At 37.7% G+C, this 21,693-nt stretch overlaps 2 protein-coding genes across 24 annotated transcripts in view; both read left to right on the top strand.

The window, feature by feature from the left end:
- Positions 1–21,693, top strand: part of LOC139597438 (dystonin-like) — a 291,384-nt gene that overhangs the window by 176,523 nt on the left and 93,168 nt on the right. For all 23 annotated transcript variants that reach the window (XM_071442832.1, XM_071442802.1, XM_071442793.1 and 20 more), the window contains 7 exons: positions 24–158; positions 2,580–2,668; positions 3,275–3,407; positions 13,664–13,816; positions 15,301–15,534; positions 16,929–17,210; positions 18,957–19,502. In XM_071442832.1, coding sequence (XP_071298933.1) covers positions 24–158; positions 2,580–2,668; positions 3,275–3,407; positions 13,664–13,816; positions 15,301–15,534; positions 16,929–17,210; positions 18,957–19,502 — 1,572 coding nt within the window. The remainder of the gene's footprint in view (positions 1–23; positions 159–2,579; positions 2,669–3,274; positions 3,408–13,663; positions 13,817–15,300; positions 15,535–16,928; positions 17,211–18,956; positions 19,503–21,693) is intronic.
- Positions 3,890–11,123, top strand: LOC139600176 (dystonin-like). The gene is made up of 5 exons (XM_071448154.1): positions 3,890–3,913; positions 4,473–10,034; positions 10,235–10,381; positions 10,538–10,753; positions 10,937–11,123. The coding sequence occupies exons 1-5, from the start codon at positions 3,890–3,892 to the stop codon at positions 11,108–11,110; spliced, it is 6,123 nt and encodes a 2,040-aa protein (XP_071304255.1). The 3' UTR covers positions 11,111–11,123.

Below are 21,693 nucleotides of genomic sequence, written 5' to 3'. Positions count from 1 at the left end.
TTACGATTTGTGGCATTCATCAGAAATCAATGGAAGAGGAAAAGAAGGAACATGTTGAGAAAGCTGGGGATTTACTGAAATGGGTGTCAAACCTCAGCAAGACACTCAGCAAAGAAGAAGGAGAAAAGGCTGAAAAGACAGATTTACCTAAGCAGCAGGTACACAGAAATCTTATGAATAAAGCACCACTTTCTCTTTTTGGGTTTTTGCATGGATTAAAAGGCCAAAATAATCCATAAATACATTTTTCCCCCTACAAATTGCCATCCACATTTCCCTCAGGACATGATTTCACATTTGGTTGTGAGTAGAGAGTTGGGTAAATAAACATCAATGTTTGGGGACACAAGCATGTTACTCAGGAGGAAACTCCCACTGCTTTTTCCAGACCTCGTGTATGACACATTCTGACACTGTAAAATCTCAGTTGAGAGAAACTGGACCCTGCACACCATATGTCAGCCTTTGTAGAGGGAGAATGCATCCTGTCAGGATGGCATTTTGGGCCAGGAAGGAGAAAGTTGGTAGGAGGGGCCTGAGGGCCAAGTTTCTATTTATTTGCTTTTGAAAAGTTAATCTGAAGGGTCTTCTTAAGAGATAGTCAAAACTGCTGTCCTAGGAAGTTCAGCAGATGTTGACAGAGGCCTCTCTGTTATCACACTAGTCCAGATGCTGTTGGAGTGGCCCAACTTGATGCCTTGTATTTAACGGGACATTGTCACTATGTGCAGTTGTAACTCAGACCATAAATTTCCATCTCTGACGTTTCATGTCATTTCTAGGACCTTCTCTGCTGGGCTTGCCCCATGAAATAGCTCAGTTACACCTAGAAAGGTTTCAGCAGGTAAAGGCTTACCGGCATACTGAGCAGCAGAGGGACAGAGCAGTGTCTTGTCCACATCCCTCAGTAAACTGCTGGGTGTGTCTTGCAAACATGATTTTGGCCCTCTTGGCATCCTGTTCCTATGGTTTTATTTCGGTGATGCTTTCTGGTGCCAGAGCCACTGGACCAGCATGTTCATAAGTCCAGCTTGCTGTTGGGAAGGTTGGCAGTCCTGATGAACACTGTTCCAGCATGTAGCTTGTTCAGAGAGGACCAGTGCTAGCTCTGAGTTTGTCCTTATATCTACAGGAGGAAGTAAGCTTGCACTGATTTGAACATATTGACTGGTAAATTGCTAGTAGTTAAAATCAGAATTTGCAAAAGCATTCAATGCTGCCCTTGTTAATGACTACGCTGCAAACCTTTATCAGTACTGGGCCAGCTCTCAACTCCTTAGTAAGGACATCTCAGCTTACCACAGCAACTGTGGGCATCATCTCCTCTGTCCAGCCTGGGCCTCCAGTGAGTAACCTGTGAGTTGGCTGTCTTGGCTTCCTCTGGGAGATGAGTGTTTGCTGAGGGTCTTTGCTTCCCTTGTGAAATGGCCTGGTGAGGTGGCTGCACTTTTCAGAGGTGCCTGGGTTTGTGTCTCCACTGAATAGCAATGATACCTTGTAAGTTGTGTAGAAGCATGTAGAAACTGGTGATTTCATAGCTAATGTCAGCTGAAATACATTTCACACAGAGGATTGGGGTTGCTGTGGAGTGTAGCCAGGTACTGGGAAGCAAAGCTGGTGCCAGTAGTGACAGGGTGCACACAGCAGCCACAGTGACACTGGTTCCCTGAGTAAAGTGGATTTTTTGACCCCATTCAGCCTGCTCACCTCATCTTCTTGCATAGTGCATCCAGTGGTTCTCTTGGTTCCTGTGCAAGCAGTACAGGTGATGAGATTGTGGCTTGCTGGTGGTGATTGCAAAGGGAGACTTTTTGGGCCCTTTGGTACAATGCAGACAAGGAGAAATTGATTTTGTCCAGACCAAGGTGAATGAAGGGCTCAAGCACCTTGCTCGAGACCTAGCACCTATGTTGAAAACATCTCCAGCTTGCAGAACTCCCTTTTGATAATTTGCCTTTATGGGTGCTTTTTTTGAAGAGACTGCAGGGAGATTCTCAGGAAAGATAGAAGATTAAATTCCCACAAGTTCCTCTACCAGAACAAGTCCTTTATTGGGGAGGGCACAGAACTGATAGTGTGGAGAATATTAATTAAGAATTCATTTTTTCCCAGGTGTCTCATATTGCATTTGTCTCTGTTTTTGAATTTCATGAAGGCTTGTGGTCTTCTGATATGTTTTTTCAAAAATTTGTTATCTCTTATTTTGGGGAGCAACTTCTTGAACATGACTATTGTACACAACCTTTATAAAGCTACTGTAAAGTGTGCCAATTACAATAAGTGATTTTAAATGATTGGTTAATTTTCCATCAAATAACATTTTGAAATATTCTATTTGTTTTGCCCACTAGTTTTCTAAAAACAGCTTGCTTAATCAAAAGGCATATCACAATGACTTACTCATATGTAAATGATGCAATTCCGATAAATAATACTGCTCTACTGATAGCCAGTATTTTTTTAAAAATCAAGCTCTTTTATTATTGAGATTAGTCCCAGATACAAATAAGGGTTTGTTTGTTTGTTTTGTTTATTTATATACATTATTAAGTCTTGAACACAGGTTATTTATTTTTCAGATTTCCCTTCATGAAATGTCAACCAAGAAAGAACAAATAGCTGAAGCTCTGCAGACAACTCAGTCATTTTTAGCTAAGCACAGTGACAAGTATGCCATTTTTTATTTTTCAAATAGTGTAAAATGAATTGAATAAATACATACTGTTTGCTTAAAAAGAAATCATATCCTTATAGATCTAATTGCATGTCGTGTACAGTTTGGGAGTTTTTTATCTTCTCATTTGGTGAAGCTTGATGCAATTTTGTTGATTTCAAGAATTTGACTTGGTTTGTATACCTCTGGTCATCTTAAAAATATTAGATATTTAAAATTTCATTTGAAATCAAAATAATTAACGAATTTGTAGTAAATGAGTACTTGAACTACCTATCACAAGATTTTTTTCATTTGTGTCTGAAAACAGATTTAAGTTACTAAATTGCTGAGATATCTCATGACTCCTTGATGGTTATGTTACCTGTCTTGACTGGTAACCAGTAGACAAAGGCCCATGCAAAAGTTAAATGCTTCTTTTCCTGAATAACTGCAATGAGATTGTAGCTTTCTTGAACATCTTTGTAATTAGGCTGTATTTTTACCAGACTACTTGTACTAATTTCTGTTCCCCATTTTTAAGTAATGGTAGGCAGATCACTCCCAGCAAGTTACAAATTACCCAGAGATCTCCTCCTTCCATTTTTTTTTCCATGATAGAATGACAGATGAAGAGAGACATGAAATGGAAAAGCAAGTTAGATCTCTCCAGGAAAGCTACAGCTTGTTATCCAATGAAGCTTTAAAGCAGCTGCAGGAAGCACATCTGGGTGATGAAAAGATGGAAGAAAAGGTAACAAGATTCAAACTTAGATTTCAGTTCCTCTTGAGATTTCTTGCATGGTTTTCAAATGACACATGATCAGCAAAAGAAGAAGCTGCAATTAACAGTGTGTGGAAGGACTAGATATTTAATTGACTGAAGGTTTTGTGTATTTGCTATGAAATACTGTATGTGACCTTACCTGTGCACATGAGCATTCTATTCATCAAACTTCTTTGGAAGAGTCTTAATAATGTGTGCCTTGCATGAAGAAAGATAAGGAAATCATTCATCTCTTAACTCTTCTCTTAAAAGCCATTCTTTGACTGCTAGATAAGTCTGCGTTTCTGCTGCAATAATGACACCATAAAATAACATGTTAATCTCTCCCATATATTACTCAGAAATATCCTAGAAATGATCTGCTTTCAGGTTTTCCTAAATTTTTTCTGGGTATGAAAATGGGAGAACATAATACAATTTTCTCTGAGACACTATGAGTATATTTGCTAATGGATATTAGTCTTAAATATAGAGTGAGTATTCTCATATACATATAGAGGCAGAGTCTGTGTAATGAGTTCAAATAATGTTGCCAAACTGACTTCATGCTTTCCATGTGAACTAAATGCAATATTTGGTGCTGGAGTATCTGATTCCATATGGTTGAGTGTATATACAGAAATGCTGTATGCTGTAAACATGAATAGCATGGTTGTGTTGAATCACATACTGTTTCCAAATATTCTAACCTTTCACAGACATTTTTAGCATGAAAATGTGCCTTTCAGGTATATGTTCTATTTGCCCTCTCTGCAATCATTTCTTCTATTGTCTTTCACTAACCCTATTTATGTATGCAAAGCATAGGTTTTCAATTCACAGATGCATGTTGGTTTTAAATCTTTTATCACATCGTGTGCTGTTGAATGACTGACATAGATCACTTGTGCATTTGAGCTGCTAACATTCACAACATTCCTCCAGGCCTGGTAAGTATATGTTTTTATGCTTATCATACATTCAAAATCAAAAGAATATTTTAAACATATGATCCAAAAAGGATGATAATTTTTCTTTTATATTCCCTTTTAGGTGAATAAAGTCATTGCTGGTGTCATTGACCAAACAACTGGAGAAGTCCTTTCAGTCTTTCAGTCTATTTTAAGAGGTTTTCTTGACTATGACACTGGAATTAGATTGCTTGAGAATCAGCTGATTCTTTCTGGAATAATTTCTCCAGAATTAGGAGTGTGTTATGGTTTGGAAGAAGCTAAAGCCCATGCCTTAATTGATGAGCAGATTCTGTTGCAGCTGCAAGAATTAAGTAACGCAAAGAAGCTTATCTCAGAATCATCATTAGCAAATATTCCAGTTGTTTCATCTTTAGAACAAGGTCTGATTTCAGAACATCTGGCTGTTAAAATTCTTGAGAATGAGCTTTCAAGCGGTTATTTGATTTTGCCATCTACTGGAGAAAAGCTGTCTTTGCAGAATGCTTTCCAGAGAAATCTCATTTCTCCAACATTATATTCCAAACTCCTAGAAAGACAAGATACATGTAAAGATCTCATAGATCCCAACTGTGCTGAGAAAATTTCCCTTGAACAGATGGTTCATAGAAGCATAGTACATGAAGCAACAGGGTTAAGACTCCTGTCTGTGAAACCACAAGAAAAAGGGAGAATTGTGTTGAAATGTGGAAGGAAGGTAACTATTTTGAGGGCAGCCCATGAAGGGCTGATTGACAGGGAAACAATGTTCAGGCTACTGGGTGCTCAGTTAATGTCTGGAGGTATCATTGACCCCGACTCAGGGAAACGAATGACTGTGGAAGAGGCCATGAGACAAGGGATGATAGATCAGGACACTGCTTGTGGGATCCTCACACGTCAGGTTCAGACTGGTGGAATCCTTTGCCAAAATTCAGGACAACGCTTGACTGTTGATGAAGCTGTGCAATGCAACTTAATATCAGCTACCAGTGCTCTGCTGGTCTTAGAAGCTCAGAGAGGCTTTGTGGGACTAATTTGGCCTCACACTGGTGAAATATTCCCTGTATCAACTTCTTTGCACCAAGATATGATTACAAATGAATTGGCATTCAAAATACTGAATGATAGAAAGAAAATAGCTGCACTTTACATTGCAGAAACTTGTGAAATAATCAGTCTTGACAAGGCTGCAGAATCAGGGATTATAGACAGTAATACTGTATCTGTTTTGACCAATGTGACTTTACCAGATAAAATGCCCAATGTAGAAGAATTAAAGTCCCTTGGTAAAAATGCTGCAAAGTGGTTATCAACTTATGAATTTCTGCCATCTGTATTTCATGGCTCTGAGGGAGAACATGAAGTTTCTGGCACAGAAGACTCTGTATGTCATAATCTAGATGAAGCTAAGAAATTATTCATGTCTTACCTGATGGTAAATAGTTATATGGATGCAAACACTGGACAGAGACTTTTATTATATGATGGACAACTGGAAGAAATCATCAGTATGTTGCTGGACGGTGATAGTGCTGGGTACAATGCTGGTGTGTCAGAAATAGAGTTTAGTAACAAATATGTAAGTTCAAAAGGAATTCACCTAAAGTCAGCAAACAGTGTTCAGGGTGATCTTTCAGGTGCTGAGAACTCTGGTAATAACAGGATATGTAATCAATGTGATGATTTTGGGAATTACATATCTTCACAAGAATATCCCCATGTCTGCAGGCCAGATGTTTGCAATATTCTTGGTACTGAGCAATCAGAATATACACAGGAGATGCAGTTAACTACCCCTGCAGAACTCAGAAATGTAGTGAGCAGCACTCAAAATTCCATGAAGAGAAATGAACTCAGGGATTTTTTGGAGGTTTCTGAGTGGACAGAAATCTGTAAGCATAACAATCAGCAGACAAATTCAGGAAACATTGAAGGATATCCTCCAAATGACTCAAATACAAAACTTTTATCACAAACAGCAAAAGAAGAGATTTGTGTGGGAGGCAGTCTGGATAATGAAAACACGAATGATAAAACATTACAAAATTCCTCGAGCATGAATGATTTGTCAGATAAGGAAACATGGAGGGAGCTGGAAAGGTGCAGAGACTATGGGCCTCCCATATTTCAAGCTGACAGTAGCAGAATGGTACTGGATAACAGCAAGAAAGATAATTTTCAGAGAAGTCTTGATCCATCCATCACTGCAGACACTGAATATAGACTTCCAGAAGAATTGATTAGTCAATGTGGTGTCACGCCAAAGTTTGAAGACAACAGATATGGTGCACAACTTCTTCAGGAGTATGCAGGTCCATCTCTACAGGACTGTCTTTATATCCATGGAAGGCCATCCCTGGAGGATTGTGCTGATTTTCAGAATAAACTGTGTCTAGAGGACAGCATAGACATGCAGCATAGGCTTTCATTGGGTGGTGATACTGTCACACACGATGGACCACCTCTGGGGGACAGTAACAGCAGAGCACAACGGCTGACAGAAGAAGAAAGTGATCTTATATTCCACAGGTTACTGCCGTGTGACAGTAGCTCTGACTCATCAATAGAGGAGGATGATGGCATCCCACAGCTTGAGAGTAGCTGCTTGCAGCAAGGATGTGGTGAGGTGGCCTCTGAAGAGGACAGCTCTCAGTTGGATGATGGTGATGATGATGATGCCTATGAAACACCTCAAGGTGATGATGATGACAGTGATGTCTATGATACTCCACAAATTGATGATGATGATGATTCCTCTGACACTTCTCAAGGTGATGAGGGGTTTCACACCTTGCAGGTGAGGGATGATGATATACCAGAGCCAGAATTGGCTGGAAGATCAGTTCCATTTGGTTTTCTGGAGGAGAGAGGTGGTCGAATAACCCTGAAAGAAGAGACCAGCTCTTTTCAAGAACTTGCAGCTAATGCTGGAGAGAATGTTTATGTGAATGTGAAAGGGCAGCCTGAGAGCATAACTAAAGCTTCTGCAAGTGCCAAAACTATGGAGAAAACCCTTGAGGGAAGGGAAAGGACAAAAGGGAGTTTTGGAGAGAAGGAGCATGAGTTATCAGTTACTGTTGAGAGTGAAGGAACAAAGGAAGGAGGCATGAGCTATTTACAGAATATGTATGAAGCAGATGTACAAGACAGGAATGAAGAAGTTGAAATGAAAGCAAAAGGTGACCTGTGTGAGGAGGAATCTGAAGGTACACAGGAGGGGGAAGATTATGAGGAGGATTATGATAGTTATGATGACTCTGACACTGATTCTGACAGTGAAGATGAAATGGATATTTTTGATTCACATCATCAATGTATAAGTAAATGTGACCAGCTGTTAATGTCAGTAGAAGATGTAGAAAGGAGCAATGAAAACAATCAGAATATCGATGACTACTGCTGTTCTTTAGGCCACAAGACAGGATATACTTTGCAATTCCAGTCTAACCATGAAAATGGAAAACTATCCCCAGTAATATGTGAATCAATGTCAAATATTTCTGAAGAAAGATATGTTGGTCTTTCATGTACCAGTGAAGAAGCCAGACAGCAGGAAACAGAAGATGAATATGGGACTTGTGTCAAAAGTGAACACATGCCACAAGATACTGCTGAGCCTATTCAGTCTGAAAATACCTTTGACACTAAATGGGTGTCCACAAAGGGTGAGGAGAATAATGAAACACAGTTTAGGGTTCCAAGTTCTCAGCTTCTTGATGGTACTGTGAAATCTGACATTAGTGTGACAGCCTACCTACAGCAAGCTGATGATGACCAAGGTACCTGGACAAATTTGCTTCTCTCAGAATGCTTTACTGATAGCATGAATGAAGACAATAATACCATGCCAATGTTAGATTCAAATCATGGACAAAGACAGAGAGAGGCACTGCTTGCAGAGGAAAAAGTATTAAATCATATGGACCAGCTAAAGGAAAGCTCATCCCAAATGGACAATAAATTCCTTACAGATACTCCTTATGTGAGTGATAATAGTTCACTTAGGGACCCAACACATCCAGACACCAGTTGGAAGCATAGTCAAATAGAAAGAGGTTTTGAAATTCTTACAGAAAATAAAAATACAGTAAATATTATGGAGGAATGTGATGTCATGGGACTAAGTAATAGTCCCATTCAGATGGAAAATCTTGGGGAAATATTTGATGCAACAGTAATTAAAGCTGCTAGAGAAACTCCTGCTGCAAGTAAAGAAAAAGTAAATGTTGATCAAGGTTTTCTTGACATTCAAGGGGCAAGATCAGATGAATTTAAGAGAGGTGATAACATTTCTCCTCCTTTAAAACAACATACAACATTCATAAAAGAAGGTGGCCATTCAGAACACAGTGAAATTGAATTCTTTTTTGAGGACATGGAAAGAGGGGGAAAAGGTATACAAAATGAAAAGGATTTTCTGCTAAATATGGAAGAAATGCATTCAAGTGAATGTAACACTTACTCTTTTCCTCCACCTGATACAGTGAAACCAAAGGAGATTAGCATAACTAAAGAAACAGAGAGGCTTAACTGTCAAAATACCGACAATGTTCTGAAAGACATTCCAGAAAACAAAAGCAGCAGTTATAGTGAAATTTCCCCCACAAAACCAGATGCTTTAGGAAGTATTGAGGATGCCAAAGAGTTAGGAGATGGAAGTGAAGTGCAACCTACTGGGAGACATACCCATACCACTGATGTTTCTTCTGCAATTCTGAGTAGCATGGGGACTAAGTTGAATTACGGTGCCCAGAACAAACATGAGATGCTGAAAAACACAAAGGGAGGAAATGTCATGGTCAGTGACACTTCCTCCCTTGGAAATGGTTTCAAAAAACAAATGTCCATGGAGTCATTGCAAAAAGAAATGGTACCCTGCAAAGATTTTCAAGTAAAGGAAGGTATTTCACAATCAGCAGATGTGTCTGACACACTAATGGAAGACTTACAGAGTATATTACAAAGGAAATTGAAAATGGGACAGGTTTACTGCAAGCAGGAAGGTGAACCCCTGAGTTACTCTGATACCAGAACTTTAATGCAAAATTTACTTAAAATGGTTGGAAGCACTCAGCTTGAGAGTGAAATGTCTAGTGGGTCAAATCTGAAGCAAATAAGCAATGCTGTTAGAACTGCATTAATGGTCACCACACTGTGTGCAGAGCCCAAGGACAATGATGCTCCTTCACTGCTTTGGCCTGATTGCAGAAGTCCTGATCTTCTTCATGATATTCTGAAGCATGAATCCTGCAAGCAAAAGACAGCTGATTCAGATGAAAGGTGGAGTGAAACAGACATGAAAGCTCCTGTTCCCAAGCTTGCTACCAATGAACTTCTGGAAATTTTTCAAAACTCACTTGGAGATGAAAGTACAAGCAAGTTAGAGGAGCTGATAAATGGTTTGCTTAGGAGCTCACAGGTTGCTGGTACTGCCACAGAGCATGAGGGTAAAGGCAAAGGAGATGGGCTTTATTCTCTTTCCTCAACAGAACAATCAGAGCTTGGATCAGAAATTGATGAAGAGAAAGCATTGACAGATAACAGAACCACTACTTGGGAAAGTGACCAAGAGCATGGGAAGACACAAAGCCTGTCCAAAGGCTTTACTGAGCCTGCTTTGAAAACAGAAGAAACAGTCATAGGAGACACCCCCACTAGCATGGTAAGTAACAAGAATGTGTTCAGTGTCCTGTGTTAGTGGAATTGCATGGATCTTTCCAAGTGGTGGAGAGAACAATTGAACTGGAAAAATGGTTGAAAAATTAGATTATAAATTTAAAATAAATCATAATAAACCCAAGGAATTTTATTACTTATTTTCAAGTCAGTTGGGAAAATCTTATTTTTAAAACTCATTTTCAGTTTGATGGAGTACAGCAATGTTTAAAGTTAACAGAGAAAATGCAAGAACATTTGGCAGTGCTTCAAGATATGAAAAACCACCTAGATAAACAGCAGCCTATTAGTAACAGCCTGGAAATACTAAAAGCTGAACTGGAAGAGCTAGAGGTAAGTAAAGTGTTCTTTATGCTTGTACTTCAGTGATGGGTGCTAAATATAGCCCTTAGGTTTAAAAAGGGAGATTCAAAATGTAATTAAAGCAATTCAGATTTAAACATTTTTAGTTTAGTAGCTTAAAGCATTTTTGATGTGTTCTCTTTGTAGTCATTTGAATCAGGACTGGCTACCTTTGCAGTTATCCTAAAAAAGGACATGAAGCTGGCAGAAGAATTCTTAAAGTCTTCTAACAGGGATATTCCAGAAGAGAAGCTTAAAGAGCTAAAGATAAGCTATGACTCTTTGCAGGAAGCATTTTTGGAGGTCTGTGATAGATCTTCAAAACGAGCAAAACAAATAGTCTGCGCTGTTGACTTGGAAATGGTATGTTTTGAGCAGTGTATGTTTTTACCTTGATTTTCTTCAAGGCAATTGGGCTAAAATAAAGGAATTTGGATTTTCTTTATTTTATCCTAGTATAAAGATACATGTATGATTCAATTTAATATGGTAGAAAATGTGAGTATACTACAGGAGCATAAATAAATATACAAATTCCCTTTCTAGTCTAAGCTTGCAGGATTACACCAGCAACTTTTTAACCAACTGCAGAGATTTTCAGACTGGATCACAGAGAAAAATAAAATCATGAATGACTTCACAGTGAATACTAATGATATAGAAGAGATGAAGAAAAGTTTACAGCTACTTAAAGTAAGTTCTCTTTATGGCAGGTGTTGATGTTTCAATATAGCTCCTTATTATTAATTATTAACTAGGTTTTTTATTCCTTCTCAATAACCTCTATGGCCTAAAGAGAGGACTAGAAGTAATTACTTAAGAAGACAACAATTAGATAATCCAGTAGTAAAATCTTGTTGATTTGCTTTTTCACTTGCAAATAAAGTTTCATAGAGTTAGGATTACTGAGAATGCTATTGGTTCTACTTACATTTGTTGCAATAGATCTGAGCCTTTTAGAAATCTAATATATAATACAAGTATTTCAGTGATTAAAATTGAATTTTTATGCATTGGGTTCAGAATTTAACTGAAGTTTAATTGTCTTCCAAATCAATTCTGTGTGAGAACACAAGATGGGAAAAGATAAAAAGGTTTCTTCATTACACACTCCATAAAATGAGTAATGGCAAACAAAGCAGATAAAATTTTTAGTAAAGTTCATATACTTCTATATGTATTAATAATAAAATCTATTTTAGTTGTTTTAATGTGCTTAAATAGAGTTCCAGAGAAATGGTATGGTCATAGGGGCTCCACAGTATGTAGCTGCTGGTAGAATTTGCCACATTGCTAGAAATGGTGACATTCCTGCTGTGGAGTTAAGAATAGGAATGATTTCAAGTATATAGTTTAAAATTTCTGGATCTTCAGACCAGATGTCACCTAGAAATGTTACATCTAACCTGCCATAAATCTTTTAGAGTTGAAGGTCAGTCAGTTTTCAAAAATCTATGAGAGGCCAAAGAAATAGAGATGTACAAGATCACGTATTTTATTCATTGGGCACAAGCTGTCCTGAGGCAAACCATGTGGAAGTTCTAATGTCATACCTGAATGTGGCAGTATGATTCTGAGTTTTGATTTTCCATGGCTAAATTGTATACCAAAAGCATTTTGGGATAAGGGCTAAGAAGAGATGGTAGACATACTTGTGGTTTATTTGTACTCAATTTTTCTTGCTAGTAATTCCCTTCACTTCATTTACAGAACAGTGCTGCAGAGCTCAGCTGTAAAAAAATGCAACTGGAGACAACTGCTTTTGATGTTCAGTTCTTCATTTCTGAACATGCTGAAGATCTTTCTCCTAATCAGAGCAAACAGCTACTGAGGCTCTTAAATACCACCCAGAAATCTTTTCAGGAAGCACAGGAAGCAGTAACTTCTCAAGTGGAAGGTTTAGAGACTCAGTTACAGGCAGTGCAAGAGCTGGGTGATCAGAAGGTTTGCCTTTCTGTGTAAATGTGTGCTGAATGTTTCTGTCTATGGATGAGGAATTTTTATACCAGCATGCAATATTGAGTGTATTTCTATCTTTTCCCTTTTTACTACAGATACATTTGTAGCTCTACAAAAATGATATTGATGAAATTTGGTGAATTATCATTTTTGTCTTTCTTTGTTATACTCACAGAAACAGCATATTAAATTGAGAACAGACACAGGTCTGCTCTTTCTAGCAATGAGAGAAATTTACTTGAGGTTTCTCACAAGTGTTGTTTCTTCAGCAGCTCTATCAGTAATTGATCTGAGCTATATTGATCACTGAATTTGCTATTGCACCATTCCATAACACTTTGGTCTTGCTGAACATTTTCTTTCTCTTGAATTTGCCAGGTCATCTGCTTATGTGATCTTTTCTCTAGATTTTCTAGTCCAAGAACGAGATTTGTTAAAATCCGTGTAGCATGGATTGTTTTGACTGAGATGGGTTAGAGGGACAAATATATGAGTGAATCAGCCAAGGTACTTGCAGTTCTAGGTGTGGGCACTGGGAAACCTGTGAGTCAAGTTGGGCCAGTTACTTCTTCAGCAAGTGCAAGCAGCCTTTGTAGAGTCAAAAGAGGCTGATAAGATGTTGCAGGTTAACAGCACCTCCTCTTCTTTCATAGAAGCACTGGTAGGACTCAGAATCACCACCTCAGCCCCTGGTTTATGTGTAAATAAAAGAGCTTTAATATTCTGAAGACTTTGTATTATTTTGCCATTCCAAGAACATTTATTTCTACTATATTTTGTGAAAGAAGCATAAAATTGAGTATAGGAAAGGCACAGATAAGTTTTCTAGGACTTTGTAACAATAATGAGCTTGCATGTTTTGTTCTTCTCTACTGCTTAAAAAGTTCACAGTTTCTATTCAGGTAACATGTTATGCATACCAAAAAGAGCTAACTCACATTCACAACTAACCTCTGTTTTGATGTCCTTTTTTTCAGAATTAATAGTGTTTATCACAGGTTTCAAGTGGTTAAGAGACTGGATTTTCACTCCTGCTGTTTGGAGATTTCATCCTTCCCATATGTGCATGGCCAGACTTCTATTGGGCAATTCCATCAAACATGGTCTCTTTTACTTAAAACATATTTGAAGTTTATCCATAACTTCTGTATGTTCATCTTGCTCTTTGTACCACTGCTATCATGTTTACAGCATACTTGAAAAATAATTGCTTTGCAAAATTGATGTTCAAAGATTTCTAATATCTATTAGAGTGTTGGTTCCTGAAGTGAGGATTTTTTTCTTATTGTTCAATTGTACTTGGCTCTAATATAGGACGTGGCTGAACAGCAGCAGGAGTGCAAGGAGAAACTGCAGGAGATCTGTGATTTGCTTACACAGACTGAAAATCGACTCATTGGGCAGCGACAGTCCCTTGGTATTGGAGACAGCAAGGCTGAGCTGGAACAATACCAGACCAAACAGGAGGTAGGCACAGTCCTAGTCTAACAGAGAAGTTAAAGAGGGCTGAGTGCAGAGGAGAGTGACTCGACTCTTTTGTTGAGTAACAAGGCTTGTCATGTGAGAGGAGAATAAAATAGATTCATTTGACCTACCAAAAGTAAAGGCTTAGTGGCATGCATTTAAACTGCTGCTTGTGAATACACCCCAGTGTGTGCCAGTGGGAGAAGAGAAACTTCCAAATGAGGAGACACTAGAATAGGGAGTATGTGCTACACATTTCAAGAAGCACTCTTGAAGCAGGTGTGAATTTTGTTAATATATTAGCTTAAGATTGTTCTTGTTGAATGTGATAAAATCACACATGTTTATTATGCTAAAATAATTTAGTGAGCATCAGGAAGTGTTTATTCCTGTTCACAGCACTTTGAAAATTTTTTCTGCAATGTTTTCTCTTGCCTGAGGCTTTTCATTGCTTCACTCTTGCTTTGTTTTGAATTCTGGTTCATATTAATGTTTCTTGCAATCTCTTTGGTGTCCTCATGTAGCAAACCCCTTTGAACAGGCTTGCTTTCCTTGCTCTTCAGCTGTATCCAGTCATCTCTTAGCTTTTACTCTGTCCTGATAGAAATTGAGTTTATGATAGTTAAAGGACTGAAGTATTAAAATGAGCTACAGTTTTAGCTGCTGTATTCTAAAATTGCTGCAAAATCTGTGGTCAAGAATGAGGATCAAATGTTCTGTCTTGCATCTCCAAGATTGATACACTGCACAAGAAGGTGAAAAATGTCATTGTTTTAGTACCTGGGAGAATGTATTCAACAGTGTAATCATTACAAATAAAGCTCCTCTCAGATAATTGGAAGGCAGACCAGGAAAACTGCTTTGGGTGAATTAAAACTAAAGATCTGTCCTCTGTGAAATTCAATGGAAGTAAACAATTTTGAGAGACTGAAATATTATGATTGATTACAGTAGAAGAAAAAAAAATTGTATGCCATCTCTGGCCTGAACAAACCCAAGAAATACGGGAAAACTTTCACCCAGGAAAGATGATTACAGTTTTCTGACTTCTATTCAGACAGCAGCTTTATTTTCAGCAGCTTTCCATTAGGATAGTTATGGACCAGAGTTTGTCAGGAGACTCATTTTACTAACTGCAGTGTAGCAGATTTACTTGAGCCTTGATTTCTAATAAAATAAATATATGTTCTGCATATGTGGAAACACAATATTAAACTGTTAAAGGGAAAAAAGTGGGCTCAGTCTGAATAGGACTGTAAGCAAACAGATTTGCAATTAAAAAAAAAAGTTAGATTGAGCCGCAACAACATTGTCAGATGTTTGCCTTTGATTTTAATAATTGTCTGCAATTTATTAATGTATCGTGCAGCTAGGCAGGAACCAGTGTGGTGCTTACACCTAGAAGAGAGATAGTTTAATAAAGTTAATTGGAAAGATCTTATGAATAATTTATTTACTCCTATTTCCTTTCTTTTTTTTATCAAAAGGAGATCCAAAAAGACATGAGAACAAGTGCCCAGACACTGGCAGAGATTGTGAAAAATACTGAAGCCTTCTTGAAAGAGAATGGAGAAAAGTTGTCCCAAGAAGACAAGACTATTCTGGAACAGAAACTAAATGAAGCTAAGACAAAATGTTTGCTTCTTAGCCAGAAGGCAGAAGAGTCCAAAAAAGAACTGGATAAAGCTATGACAACAGCAATTAAGCAGGAAACAGAAAAGGTTTTTAGGCAACCCTTTCATACCTTTATTCAAACCTATTTCATGTCTTATGATATTAGTTGTGAAACTTACTGTTTGGTGGGTTGACCTTGTCTGGATGCCAAAAAGCCATTCCATCACTTCCTTCCTCACCTGAACAGGGAGAGAAAATTTAATGAAAGGCTTGTGGGTTGAGATAAGGGCAGGGAGACATCACTCACAGCTGCTGTCACAGGCAGAACAGGCTTGACTTGGGGAAATTATTTTATTACCAATCAAATCAGAACAGGATAATGAGAAATAAAAACTAAATCTTAAAGATACCTTCCCTCCACCTCTGCCTTGTTCCTGAGCTCAGCTCTGCAGTTCTCTCCCTCATTCCTACCTCATTCCACCAGGGGGATGGGGAAAGTGGGTTGTGGTCAGTTCATCACACATTGTCTCTGCCATTCCTTCCTCCTCAAGGAGAGAACTCCTCACACTCTTCTGTGCTCCAGTGTGGGGTCCACAGTGTGGGGTCCTGGACACAGGAGTGGGGTCCTGACACAGGAGTCAGTCCTTTATGAACTTCTCCAACATGAGTCCTTCCCAAGGGCTCCAGTGGGGTCCCTTCCATGGGGTGCAGTCCTTCAGGCACACTGTTCCAGTATGTGGTGTGGAATGACCCCATGGGGTCACAAGTTGTGCCACAAGCCTGCTCGAGTGTGGGCTTCCCACAGGGTCACAGCTTCCTTTGGTCATCCATGTGCTCTGGAGTGGGGTCTTCCTGGGGCTGCAGGTGGATCTCTGCATCCCCTGGATCCCCATGGGCTGCAGGTGGCCCTCCATGGGCTGCAGGGGCACAGCTGCTTCACCATGGGCTGCACCAGGGGCTGCAGGGGAATCTCAGCTCTGGCACCTGGAGCACCTCCTGCCCCTCCTTCTGCACTGACCTTGGGGTCTGCAGGGCTGTTCCTCTCACATATTCTCACCCCTCTCTTCAGGCTGATGTTTTTCACGTTTTTTTTTTACTCTATTACTATGTGATCCCAGAGTTGCTATCACCACTGCTGATGGGCTTGGCATCAGCAAGTGGTGGGTCCATGCTGGAGCTAGTTGGCTTTGGGTCTGTTGGACATGAAGGAAGCTTCTGGCAGCTTCTCAGAGAAGCCACCCCTGCAGCCCCCCTGATTCCAAAACCTGGCCAAGCAAACCCAATAGATATTGATAAATTGTGGAGAGGTTCATGTCATATTTCATTTGGGTAACTAATGAACTGTTGGTTTATTCTCTTATAAAATAAACAGCAACCTTTATATCAATCAAACATTTTCTTTGATGTTAATGTATTGTAAATGGTTTATTGGTATAATTATTTGATATTTTGTGATCTTTAAAGAAGATTTCTATATTGAAACTCTTAAATTTCAACTCAGGTTGCAGCCATTGAACAGCTGGAAGAAAGTAAAAATACCATAGAAAACCTTTTGGATTGGTTATCAAATGTGGATAAAGAAGCAGAGCATGGCCGGAAATTTAAGCAAGTGATAGAACAGAATGGAACACACTTTGAAGAAGGAGATGTGAAAGTTTTGGAAGGAGAGGAGGATGATGTCAATGGGAATCTGCTGGAAATGCAGCAAGACATTGAAACTCAGGTGGATGGACTTGTGAAAAGCATAGATGATAATCTGAACCAGCAGTATCAGAAAGTCAAGGTATTGTGACATACATTTGTGACATACATATTGTGACATACATTTAGATGTATCACTCCTTATTCAACACAAGTGAACTCAATCTCATCCTGTCTGTCATAGGCTTTGGAGCAAGTACTAGGAAGATAATAATACACAGTGCTAGGGATTTCAGTAGTTAGAATGTATTGCACATTTGTCACTTTTTTGCTGCTACTGTAGTTGTTTCCTACAAAATAAGAGAAAGGACACATTCTGCAAGGTAAATGTAAAGAATCTTTGTGGTGAGTCTATTATTTTTTGTAGTGAGAAAATTGGTGCCGGCAAACAAAATGCAGAAAGTAGCAATATAAATTCATACTATTTATGTGACTTTTTAAAAAATCTTTGTGATACCTAGATGATTCATCCCCTTTTAATTCCTTGTGACTACAGATTGCAAATTGATGCAAATAATAGTTTACTGAAATTATAGTTTTCATTTCCTACAACTTTAACACATGGGCAAAGCAGTGTTTCAAGGCTTCAGAAGAGTCAGTTACATAAAATTACAGTGCAGCATTTTAAAAATATATTTTCCTGGTAAGTTGGAAGCATTTAAAATAATAAGACTTTAGTTTTGTTTGCTGACTTACAGCTGAGAAACCAAGAACCTTTAGGTGTGAGTTGATTGCCACCTTAAAGAAGATTATTATGCTTGTAGCTGATAGTATTTTGGATTTTCTTTTTTATTAAAAAACCCCAAAAGCAACCTGAGAAAATAGGGTTATTATTGGGTTTTGTATACATGATATTTTTACTTTATTTTTTTGACAGTTAATTTCTGCACCTAGTGCCTACAAAGTAATTGGCCACTGTAGTCATGGAAGAAAAGCATCCTGTTTATTTTACATAGCTATTTTTCATGGGAGACGTTAAAGAGTGAAGAATTTTTTGAAAGAATCTATTTGAAATATGCTTTTCATTTGGAATATAATACTAGTTCCTGGACTTAAATATTTCTATAGTATTGAAAAATTTGAAAGCACAGATTGTGTCTTGATTTTTTATGTCAGCTGGACCTGTTTTATAACTAACTATATTTGATAAGAATCATGGCTCTTGATTTTGAAAAAATGCAATTTCAAAACCCAAGTAATAATTTTTGTTCCCTGAGTGTAACAAGAAAGTATCTGTACTGTGTTTGATGCTTTTACTCCTTTAGGTCTGCTTGTCTGTAATGGTAGCTACAATATAAGTAATGGGACATGGAGAGTTTTGATTTGGAAAGTGCCTTACCTTTGAATGTTTTATTTGTTAAATCCCATTTTGAGACAAAGAATTAGGAAAATTTTGATTTCATTAAGTACACTACCATAAATGCTAAGCAATCAGCAAATTAATTTTGTTAGGAAAAACATTAAAGAGATTGACAAAGTCTAGTTTTGCTCTACAAAGTTGTGTTTTGGAATTTCAGGGGAAAATATTTGTGTGATATATGCATCTAGGTATTGTTGAGTTGCAATGATACTTGAACATTTCCATATGGTCATGGCCATATGGAAAAAAATTACCATTGAGTATTTTGTAAATTTTTTTTAACTGCACAGAAATATGGTGACTAAGAGTCACACTTTCACTGAAATTACTGACAAAATGTAGGGTTTATAATAAACAATATTAACATTAGAAAAGCCTTTTATCATTTTGATGGTCTTTGTTTTACATGTCCTTTACTAAGGAACCATGTGAGAGGGTGCTGGTGGTAATTTATTATTTTATTTGTAGGCTCAACATGAGAAAATTATTTCACAGCAGCAGGCTATCATAGTAGCAACTCAGTCTGCTCAAGCACTGCTTGAGAAGCAAGGGCATTACCTTACCCCTGAAGAAAAGGACAAGATGCAAAGGAACATGAAAGAGCTGAAGGCTCAGTATGAGACTGCTTTGGCTGAATCAGAACGAAAAATGAAATTGACCCATTCTCTGAGGGAAGAATTGGAGAAATTTGATGCAGACTATAGTGAATTTGAAACGTGGCTGCAGCAGGCAGAACAAGAACTTGACAATTTGGAGGCAGGGGCTTCTGACTTCAGTGGTATTATGGTCAAACTGAAGAGGCAGAAGAGTTTCTCAGAAGATGTTATATCTCACAAAGGTGATTTACGCTATATCACAATTTCTGGACAAAGAGTTTTGGATGCTGCGAGGTCATGTAGCAAAAGAGATGGTGTGAAGGTTGACAAAGATGGCATTGATACTTCAGCTACGTATGCTGAAGTGCAGAACAAACTGGATAGAGCTTCAGATCGCTTCAAATCTCTCTATACTAAGGTAAGCTCTATTTATGCTGAATAGGAATGACTGCTGTAATTGATTTAGCAGTTTGTGTAGGCAGGAGGTAGTTGATGAAACAAACACTGTGAGAAGTTGTAAATTCTTTGTTTCTTGAAGTTAGATAACAGAACAAGATTCTTTTCCAGATCTACTTTAGTTAAGTGTCAGACAATTAAAGGTCTGAATGAATGATACTTTCTACTTTGTGTTATAAGGAAGAAATGAGACCAGAGTTCTTCATTCTTCTTTCCAGGCTTAAACAGCCTCTGAGGCTGTGGCAGCTCAGAATGCCTTGAGTAATGTTTTGGGATGGAAAGAAATTGTAATACTTTCAAATGGATAATATTACTTTATGTTACTTGCAATATTTCCCACAGCTGCTTATTTACTTGGTTCCCTACTAATAAAATGAGTGTAAAAAGAGAGAGACTATACTAAATATAGCATGTAAAGTTTCAATTTTAATTTGTATCCTGAAATAATTTGTCCTGATGTGACCTTTGTTGTCAGCACTAGCATGAAAGAACTTAGTGATTTAAGGACAGTAATTATTTTCCACTGCTCTGCCAAGTAAACATTTTATCCTTAACAATATCAGATTAGTGTCTAACTAATGAGTAATTAGCAGTACAAAATCCTCCATGTACAGGGAAGATAATCTAGCTCTCTGTGCCAGGTTCACATATGGAATCTGCCTGATAGAACTAGAAAAACACCACCAGTTAGACTCACATGCCAATTTCCAGCTGTTTTAAAAAAGCCAAGTGTTGTTCAATATTGATAATATCCCAGAACTGTAAACTTTTGAGATAATTATTAATTGAACCATTGAAGAGAGAGTTGCTGTCAGTAGCCTTTGACTTGTGCTATTTCATATTTTTCTAAGATCATGGGTTCAAACTCTTTAGAGCTTCTATGTCCACTGGGTACAGTGTTGGTCTACAACAGTGGCCATGTTTATCTGGAAATTTTTATCTCTTTAAGGTTTTCATGCTCACAAATGTAAATTTTATAAAGGCATGTATTTGATTACATGGTTAAAAAAGTAGTGTAAAACTTGTTTTCTTGGTTTGTCAAGACAGCTGCTCATTTACAGAAGCTCATTTTCCCTTTCCTGCTTAAATGGTATGAATAGAGCAGCTAAACTGACAAATCTATTGACATATTAGATTTCTCCAGTTGGTTTATTGAATTGCTTTGAGTATGAATGTAAAGATTTCATAGCAAAATTTTCAGAGAGCTAATTTTTATGCACATAAAAATCCCTGCAGCTTTATTTGTCAATTTTCCAAATTCTATCTTTTCCATATATACATTTAGCAGGGTTATAAGAGACATGCTTTTAATATTTGACAATAAATATGCAGAACAAAGTAGACCTTTTGTGTCTTTAAGGACAGAATTCTAAAAAGTGAGATTGTCCACAATTAGTGAGATTTTCCAAGCTGTAAATGAATTGGTAGTAATCTTTTTTGCCTTTTGTAAACGTTTCTTGCTTTTAATAAATTCTTAGATTGCTTTAATTTTATATAAATGTATTTGCACATGTGTGAGACATGATTTTATAGGCTTGTATGTTGAAGGAATCCTGAAGCCAGTTCTTGGTTAACTGGTTATCTAAATAAGCATGTTCTATGTCTGCCCACCAGATGGAGACCAAGTACCATTTGTGAATATTAAAATACAGTCTCTGGAAGGTTCAGAATATAAATATTTAATGTAACTGTTCATAAATATTATGACTTCATACAATCAGATTTTGCTTGTGAAACCATCTCCAGAAAGTCTGAAAGAGCTTCACTGACTTTTTTATGTGACAATTTGCTGTAAATTTTGGGGCATGCTAACATATAGGATTAATAGGATCTTGTTCAGATGACATTTTTAAGTGAATAAAACAAAGCATATGCCCAATACCAAGCCATATCACTTTGGATTCACTGTGCAGGTAAGGTAGTTATGAAAACAGTACTCCACTGTCTGTATTTTAATGAGCATACATATCTCTCCTGATTTTAAAAAAAATTCTAGCTTCTGGTGGCTTTCTACATTTCTATTTTCCACTTGCTTTCTACATTTTTGCTACCAGAGTTCTGATAAAGAATCTTTATATTGCTGAATCAAACATTATTCCTGAAGTTTTTCCTATTCTATTACAGCAAATAAGATTCCAGTTGTGCACCTGCAT

Source organism: Agelaius tricolor, unplaced genomic scaffold (assembly GCF_023055355.1).
Source record: "Agelaius tricolor isolate 1412-34295 unplaced genomic scaffold, bAgeTri1.0.p SCAF_1, whole genome shotgun sequence".
Taxonomy (NCBI): Eukaryota; Metazoa; Chordata; class Aves; order Passeriformes; family Icteridae; genus Agelaius; species Agelaius tricolor.
Note: the sequence above shows the minus strand (reverse complement) of the source record. Positions and strands in the feature narration are given on the sequence as shown.

What these genes read in the sequence shown, in the direction of transcription:
- LOC139600176 (XM_071448154.1), top strand. Translation starts at nt 3,890, where the DNA reads ATGGATATTAGTCTTAAATATAGA. An exon ending in GAGACACCCCCACTAGCATG is followed by an intron (nt 10,035 to 10,234) that starts GTAAGTAACAAG and finishes ACTCATTTTCAG; the next exon opens with TTTGATGGAGTACAGCAATG. An exon ending in CTGAACTGGAAGAGCTAGAG is followed by an intron (nt 10,382 to 10,537) that starts GTAAGTAAAGTG and finishes TTCTCTTTGTAG; the next exon opens with TCATTTGAATCAGGACTGGC.